Source organism: Elephantulus edwardii, unplaced genomic scaffold (assembly GCF_000299155.1).
Source record: "Elephantulus edwardii isolate Elephantulus edwardi_28Jun2011 unplaced genomic scaffold, EleEdw1.0 scaffold00014, whole genome shotgun sequence".
Classification (NCBI taxonomy): domain Eukaryota; kingdom Metazoa; phylum Chordata; class Mammalia; order Macroscelidea; family Macroscelididae; genus Elephantulus; species Elephantulus edwardii.
The window spans coordinates 31,224,183-31,233,187 of record NW_006399764.1 but is presented as its reverse complement, the minus strand read 5'-3'; the positions used below and the strand labels follow the sequence as shown (position 1 = coordinate 31,233,187).

General features: G+C 47.7%; 1 protein-coding gene across 1 annotated transcript in view; it reads right to left on the bottom strand.

The window, feature by feature from the left end:
- The window catches only part of LOC102862203 (melanoma antigen preferentially expressed in tumors-like), a 4,776-nt gene extending 2,390 nt beyond the window's left edge, over positions 1 to 2,386 (bottom strand). Inside the window, exons 1-2 of the mRNA XM_006881372.1 lie at positions 2,357 to 2,386; positions 963 to 2,149 (exon numbers count right to left, since the gene is read on the bottom strand). Of these exons, the coding sequence (XP_006881434.1) occupies positions 963 to 2,149; positions 2,357 to 2,386 (1,217 nt within the window). The remainder of the gene's footprint in view (positions 1 to 962; positions 2,150 to 2,356) is intronic.
- Between the last annotated feature and the right edge of the window lie 6,619 nt (positions 2,387 to 9,005).

The window sequence follows — 9,005 nt, the reverse complement described above, 5'->3', positions numbered from 1 at the left end:
GCAGCCAGAGGGCTCCCTGGAGGCAAAGATGATAAAACTTCACCTCACATACATGGGTTTCTTCCTGTTGTTGTTGCCAACGCATAGCTGACCCTCCAGCAGTTTTTTCAGAGGCAGTTAATTCCACTAGAGTAGCTTTCCCGTTCTTCGCAAAGAAGAAGGATTAGAGACAAAGCTTTGAAAACTTCCAATTGTGATACTGGAGAAGAGGACAGCAGAGAAAATTAGATTCTCCAGATAAGGCAGGTGAAGGGACAGGCAATACCCACCAGTGGATTAATTGAACATTATAAAAATTGTAAAACATCCATCAATGATAGATAACGGCATAAAACAAAATATCCAAGAAGGAGTGAAGTACAAAAAAAAAAAATCAATGTGGTTTGTAAACTTTCAGTTACATTAGAGATGTACATAGATTAATTCTAGTCTATAATTAAAATAAATGTGAAGAAGTAAGAAAGGAATTACGTCTCTCAGCACTAGTACCCTGAGATGCAATCAGCAGGCAAAGAGGCCAGAAAACGTCCCAGGGACTCTCCTCATTGTAGAAAGACAGAGACAGACCACCCTGGCCAGGCTCATCCAGGGACCCACATCAGTGCAACCAGGCTGGAGTTTACTGAGTTTGACCTTGGCAAAAAGAACCTATTCCTTCCTCACTTTTATACTGAGAAAAGTTGCTGATTCCAAATAATCCCTCTCAGCTTAATTTAGACAAGTTTTCCAATGTTACTAGCAATGGTTGCCAATAACAAATTTATTTTTTTTTAAGGCTATGATCTTACGGTGATCAAGGCACATCTCACAGTAAGCACATCTTTCTGTCATCTCAGAAGAGATCAAAAGAACAGAAAGAGTTTGAGATGGACAACACATGGGAAAGTGGGAAATAACATCACATCTGTACTTGGAACCTAATTGAACAGCTTTTTCTCCAGGGGTCCAGGTGGGACCCTAACCACTTTAGCTGCACCCCTAGGTCCATCTCTATCACACGGAGCATGTCCTGCCAGTCCTCAATAGCCTTCAAATTTATAGTCACTTGGGGGTCCATACCGCACTCCACAGGGAGGGACAGCTCTTGGAATCGCATCTTGCACTGACGGAGGACATGCCTTAGAACGTTCTCCAGGGCAGCCATACGGAGGGTGTTTCCAGGGAACTTGAAGCAGCAGAGCCGGGAGCATTGGCCCAGGGTAGGCAAGATGGTGGTGAACTGGAAATCTGTCATTCTACACCCACCTAAGTTCAAGTGTTTCAGGGTGGCAGAGGTTCTCTCCAGCAGAGTGTGAAGATAGTGTGGGTTAAAATGTGTTAGCTGTTGGTCGCTGAGATTCAGGAGACAGAGCTGGCTAGCGCTTGGGCACGTGCACAGATATTTCAAGTCACACTCCATCGGGCCACCGTTAGTTATAGAGAGGCTCTCCAAGGGAGCTTGTAGGTACTTGAACATCTGGGGTAGGCGACCTGCCGGAAAGCGCATGAAGTCGAGGTGGAGATGCTGAAATTGTTGCAGTTCAGAGAACTGGGTGGTGAATTTGGCCCAAAACCTGTTTACCTTTCTTGAGGAGATCGAGGCGTGAACCTGGACACCACTGAGAAACAGTCTATTCAGATGAATCATCTGACGCAGAAAATGAACAAACAAGGCCAGGTAAACCAAATTCCACTCACAGTTCACTTCTACCTGCTCCACACGAACTAGCTCGACCTTTTCCAAGATCCTGCGCATAATAGAGTTTTCCAGCGGCTCATCAGGAATTTCCAGTTTCCTACAGCACAGTTGGGGGATAAGTTTGTTCTGTTTGACCCTCTTCACCAGGCAGGAAAGCAGGGCATCTGCAGGGGGTTCCATGAAGCACAGGTTCGAGAGGAGCACCAGCACCTCCGTGGAGGCGAACTGCTGCTTCTCCCCTGTGCTGGAGGGCCCCTCTCCGCGCCTCTCTGGCCTGGGCTGCGCAGCCCCACTCTCCCGTGAGGGGCTCACTAAGACCCTGTCCCCAAGCCCAGCCCACACGTGCCAGAAGTTGATCTCAGCGTCGCTTCTGAGGTCCAGCACTTGGAGTTTCCAACATGCAGGTCGAAAGTCACAGGCAAGCTGCGTATGGATGCCATTGATGGCCGCCTTCAAGATGTCCTGATCACACTGCGGAGCTTCCAGCAGAGCTACTTGCGCTCTGATGTCTCCTCCGTGTCTTCCCCTCAGTCCAGAACTTCCAACTCCGGGTTTTGGATTGCCGGCACGTCTCAGGATCCCCGGTCCACTGTGCCTCCTGGACATGAGATGGACGCGGTGTGGCCTTTACAGGGAGATCGTGGGGAGAAAATGAGTGGTGGTCACCCCTGGGCCTACCCTGCAGATGTAAGCATTGCTGGCGGGCATGCTCGTGGTCAACCCGAGTGTGAAGGCCCTGTGTCTACTCCTTTCAGCCTCCGTGGGGACAAGGCTTGCCTCTCAGCAGCCCTCGGGCATCTGCGGCCCGTTTCTCTAGTTACCACTTACATACTGATTTTACAGGATTGATTGTAAGGAATTGGTGAAACCATCCCTCCTTTCTTCCTAAAACAATCCTGTGAGGACTGATTCCAATGAGAAATCATTTCACCCGCTCTGATCTCTTACCGTTTCTACCTCAGTTCTCATTTTCTCACGGTATATTCCAAGCAGTGGAATAGTTGTGTCATACGGAATTCCCATGTTCAGATTTTTTAGGAAGTGCCAGACTGCCTTCCAGTGTGGTTGTAACATTTTACAATCCCACCAACAATGGATAAGAGTTCCTATCTCTAAAAAAACTATGAGATATCATCTCAACCCAGTCAGAATAGCAAAATTTAACAGAACAGCAAGCAACAAATGCTGGCCAGGTTGTGGAGAAACTGGAACCCTTATTCACTGTTGGTGGGAGTGTAAAATAATGCAACCACTGTGGAAGGTGGTGTGGCAGTTTCTCAAAAAGTTGCAAACAGAGATACCATTTGACCCAGCAATTCCACTACTGGGAATATACACCAAAGAGACCATAACTGACATCCAAGCAGATATATGCACACCCATGTTTATCGTGGCTTTGTTCACAATAGGAAGGAGTTGGAAACAACCTACGTGCCCATCAACAAACGAATGGATAGAGAAGCTGTGGTATATTAACACAAGGGAATACTACGCTGCATTGAAAAACAAGGAACTCGTGCAATATTATTCAAAATGGAAATGGATGATCCCTGAGGATATTATGCTGAGTAAGCTATCTCAGTCACAAAAGGACAAATGCTGCATGGTGCCACTGTTGTAAAACAGGACTGACAGCAGAGTTGGAGGGGACTGAGAAAGATGGGTTCAATCATGTACACTGCATTGAAACAGATAAGGGAGAAAACTGTTTAAAAGGGTTATGTAATTAGGTATTTTTGTCATGATGCGAGTCCAGAGTGAAGGCTGCATAGTGGAGTGCACTTGGGGAAGGGTTTGTAAAACAATGAAAGAATTTGTCTTTTACTTCTCCAAGAGGGTAGTGTACTAGGGGGGAGGGTGGGGAGGGGAGAAAAGAGCAACAGTGAATGAATGGAAACCCAAAGTCTCTGTAAATCTTCATTGAAATACATAATAAATTTTAAAAAAAGAATGGAAAAAATATAACTGATTAGATTTTAAAAAGCTGAATAAAGAAGGAAAAAAATTCATATGGAAAAATGCTATGACAGGAGTGAGAAAACTCAGAATACAGATCAGCATATTGTGACTAAAATGATGCTTTTAAAATACATATCACAGAATAAAAGCCCACTGTATTTATAAAATTTTTTAAAAACAAGAAAAGAGAATTCCTATCTCGCCACATCTTCTCCAACAGGACATGCTTCTAAGGTATCTGAAAGGTTCAATCCGGTAGGTGATTGAAATCACGGGTCTGAGAATGGCTATGTGAAGATTTCAGAGGCCCAGCGGGGAGTTAGAGCACCTGTGTCTCCGTCTCTCCAACTCTATGATACAGTGGCAATTGGACACTGTGACGATGATGACAGAGCATAATTGTCCCCACTGGGATTCAAGGCTGTATATATTTATGGAAACAGGCCACCTCCTCATTTTCCCACAGAGACGCTGCTGAGCACTTTACCCATCATGCTATCAGGACGCGCACCTTTCTTTAAAGGAGGGTCTACCGTAAGAGACGCACTTCATCACACACACACGCACTCAGGTTTCACTCTGGAATTTATCAGTCTTTGGTCCTTTACCAAAGATGTCCGGAGTTGGAGCTATTATGAGTTAAACGGCACATCACACACACACGCGCGTGCATGCACGAACACACACACACACACACACACACACACACACACACACACACAGCAGAGCAAGTTACCCCAAGCAGCCTGAGCCTTCTCCTGTGTGCCAGACACCCCTCCACTCTGCTCTTCTACAACTTTCAGGGGTGACAAGGATCTATCAGGGAATGTCAGTTGCAAAACTTAGGAAAATGCAGAATGAGAAGAAGGTGTCCAGAATACAACCTTGAGGAATTCCATTACTTACGGGTCATCTCAGGGAGGGAGGTTTAAAGACAGAGAATAGGGAGCTCTGGTGGCCTAGTGGCAAGAAGCTGCACTGCAATCCCAGAGGTATGCGGTTTGAATCCACCAGATGCTTTGCTGGAGATGGAGGGACAATCTCCTCCTGTACAGTCAGATCTGATTTGATGGCGCGCGCACATGCGCGCACACACACACACACGAATAAAATTAAAAAAGAAAAAGAGAAGAACCAACAGAGGTGAACGGGAAGGACACAGCACTAAGAACCACATTGTCACCAGATAACCTCCCAAACCAGCAAGGGGCAAGTGTCCACTGTGGAGCCCTTTGTCAGAACAAAGGCTTTCCTGGAAACCCTGATGGCTTTTCCTTTTGGTGACCGAGATTGGTCAACTAAGGTCCAGTTGCTGGTAAAGGGAGCAGAGTTCGCATGCGCCCTCAGCATGGTCAGCACTCAGCCTTGTCGGGGCTGGAGAGGCAGCACTGCATCTGAGCCAGGGCGGAGCGAACCCTGCACCTGAGTGCAACCGGCCACCACAAGGAAGGGCTAGCAGAAGCCACTACTGGACTCCCTGCTTCTCAACATCCAGGAAGCAATATCTTAGGTCCCGCCGGGGGTGCTATTCATGGTGGAGACCTCTGATCCCCCCCACACACACATCAGCTGCATCAGCACCCACACGTTAGGCTCCCTGGGCGCTCACATGGGCGTCCAGCATGAGAAGGGCTGGTCCAGCCCCCACAGCCTTTCCCTGGCCCTGCCGTTCGCCCTGTCCTCCTCTCACCTCTTCTTCTTTCCCAAATCCCAGACATCGCACATCTTCTGTAAGGTTTTTCTTAACTTACTCTATGAATGAGGCCTCTTTAAATGTTGTTCAAGAGGCCGGGCAGCGCTTGTGGGAGGCGCAGAAATCTTCCAGCTGGGACCAATTGGGCCATTAAACTATTTCTTCAGCTTATCCCGCACCCCACAGGCATGGAGTCTAACTTGGGATCGACTTAACGTCATTCAGCTGCGAGGAAGGTTGGCCCGTGTTAACAGCACTGGGTGGTTCTGGGCTTTGTTGGGGTGGTGGTGTTTCAGTACAGCGCCCATCAATGAACCCAAGAATGTTAGCCTTAACAATGGAACTTCAACACGTGCGGTAGAGAGCTCCCTGCCCTGACTCAAAACCCAGCCAGACTGCTGCCATTGAGTCACTTCCACCCAGAGCGACCCTCTGTCAGGTTTCAGAGGTCATGAATCCTTTCTGGAGGAGACTGTCCTCCTCTCCCACTGAGCTGGCAGTCTCTCTGCACTGCGACATGTCACACATTATGCCACCCACTCAGTCCTGCTATAACTCACGGGACTCACCTTACATTGAGTTCTGTCCAATGTTTGAAGGACCCCGGTGGCTCAGTGGGAAGGAATTTGGCTGCACTCCAAAGGTCGGTGGTTTGAATCCTCAGCTTCTACCCGGGGAGACTGATGAGCGTTCCGCTCCTACAATGCCTACAGCCCTGGGAACCCCAGACGCCGGTCTGCGCTGCCCTGAGGGGTCAGTGAGAGCCCACAGAGCGGGCTCGCCGGCACGGGGTTTGGGTTTTTCCTTTTGAGGTTCAGTGTTTGAGGCTCTGAGATGTTAAGAGACACTCAATTCAATTCACTGCCATTGAATCAATTCCTACTCCCGGGACCCTCATCAGGCTTCCCAGGCTTTTAAAGAAGACCTGGTGCTTCAGTACATGAAACACTGAGCCACTAACTGAAAAACTGAGAGCTCAAAGTCACCAGCCATGATAGGTTCAGAGTTTGGTAAATCGGGCATAAAGTAAGGCTAGGTGGGAGGATGTTAGATCAGAAGCCAATGAAATAAGGAAGCCCAAGATGCCATGATAAGAGCCAATAGGAAGCAGAGATCAAACAGAGTGACTAAAACCAATCAGATCCAAGGAGCCAATCACATTAGACCAAAGTGCCTCATAATCCTAATACGCATAGTGGCGGCTGCCCAGACGCAACCTGCCTTGTGTGTTAAGTGCATGAGTGACCTCAAGAACTGTCCAGTCTGGACAGCATCCCACTGGCCCAGGAACTTACTCAAATGAGGAAGCAAGTCAGCTGTATTAACCGACACTACACGGGGCCCATTTCACTTCTGAGAAGGGTCCATCTCTCTGTAAGGGACGTGTCTTTCCTAATAAAGCTGTTTTCACCTCGGCTCCTGCCTCACTGCCTTTTCCGTCAGCCCCACGGCCTAACCAGAGCCTGCCTACACCGGCGTGGTTTTGGAACAGGATGTAACCAGGACAAAACCAGGAGACCTTCTCTCAGCCAACCTTTCTGTCGTCTCCCACTTGTTTCCATTCGTCTCGGGCTAAGAGAGGCCGAAGCAGGCCATTCGCCACCTACACGTAACAAGCCACTCGGCATAAGAAGAGGCCATCTGCTCTGTGAAGCTCTACAGACTTGAAAACTGATGGGGTAGTTTTACTCTGTCTTACAGGGTCACTGCTGTCAAGAAATCCAAAGAAGAGTTGCATTGGGAAAGTCTGTGTCAGTGACCTCCTCAGAGTGCTGAAGAGCACTGACGTCAGTCCAGGGAGGAAAATGTGCTTGACCCAGACCGTGGTCTTCTCAATTGCTTGCTATGCATCTGAGAGCTGAACAAGAAATAAGGCTGAGAGAAGAATTGATGCCCTTGAAAGTCGTCGTGCTAGAGAAGAGTATTGGACATGTTCTGGACTGCCAAAAGAACACACAGGTCTATCCTGGAGAGGATGAATCAGGTTGCTTCTGGCAAGGATTCTGGAGCGCTGTCTCACATACTTTGGGCTTGTTGCCAGGAGAGACCAGTTCTTGGAGAAGGACATCATGCTCTGAAGGGTGGATGGACAGCAAAGCAGAGGAGGACCCTGGATGAGATGGATTGACACAGTAACTGGGGTAATGGGGTTGGGTGTGTTAGAGAGAGACTGGCTCAGGATAGGGCAGGGTTCAGAGCTATCATGTATGGGGTCATTATGGGTTATGGGTTGTAGTGGACCCAGTGGTACAATGGGTCACGGTGAGTCACAGTCAGCTCAACAACTTGTTTTTGTTTGGTGTGTTTTGTATGTGTGTGTTTAAATTTTGTCCTATTGTTATATGAGAACATAGTCATTCATATTCAAATCCTGCCTTCTCATTAAAGGAGCGCCTTTAATGAATTCTTCAGTTTCTTCTCTGTGTTAGGCGTCAATGACTCACGCTTAATAAACACAGTGAAGAGAGGAGAGAGGATAAAGAACAAGCCCAGCAAGACAGAGGAATTGTTCTTTAGCTTTTATGGGTAGAAAATGAGTGTGTATGCTTTTGAGATTCTCCAGTATACTTGTAATTTTGTTTTTTAGTGATCTTGGGTTTGGAATGTTCTTAACAGATGATGACTCTTCTCTTTGGATTTAATGAGTCTCACATTCTTGTTTTGGTCTCAAAGGCCACTTTGAGCACAGACCCTCAGTGCTCTCGAGTGAAGGCTTCTAGCAATTCCAGCACCAGGCACCTCACAGTCTGGGGTCACCATCTTGGCGTTTTTGAGAATGTGTGACTTTACTCCTTGTAGACAGACTGCAGGCCCTCACCACAAACAGAGGAAGTGACTTTGTTCTTTGAGAGAGTAAGTAGCAACGTGGGGAACTCAACATCATCTCTAAATTATGCTTACTCCCGGAGCTCAGAGACACGGCCCCACGGTGACATGGCCCCACGGTGACACCCACTCACGTTGTTCTGTGCTAGAAGGAGCTGTCGGACAGCCTTGTTCTAGGATTGGAGAAGAGAGAGGTCTCTCTAGCTGAGGCCCCAGCCCAGCTGAGCACCCACTTCTGAGACTGCAACAAAGAAGTTGTTGGTGTTGGTCTCAAGCAGACAACTCTGACTTACAGTGGTTCCATGAGGCAGAGGAGACCTGCCCCCCAGGGTTTTCTGGGCTGGGTCTTTATGGTGGCAGGTCCCCAGCTCTTGCTTCAGTGGCACCACTGAGCAGGTGCTGACTTTGAACTTGGATGTTGTTGCTCTTAGTTACAGTGAGCCAGGTCTGGCATGAGTGCTAGGTCTTTCTCACATATTATCTGTCACTGGGTGGGTTGGAACCGACAAACGTTAAGTTAGTTTTTGCTGTTGTTAGAAGGTGTCAAATCAATTTTTGTTTCCTCCACTCAAGTCCACGCCACTATGCAGCCTTCATTCCGGACTCCTGTCCTGAAATTAATACCTAATCGCATATCCCTTTTAAACAGTTTCATCTGTTTCAATGCAGTATAATTTATCCCATCTTTCTCAGTCTTCCCTCAAACCCCGATGTCAGACCTATTTTACAACAGTGGCACCATGCAGTATTTGTCCTTTGGTGGCTGAGACATTTAACTCAGCATAATGTCTTCCAGGGTCACCCATTTTGTATAATATTGCATGAGTTCCTTGTTTTTCAGTGCTGAAT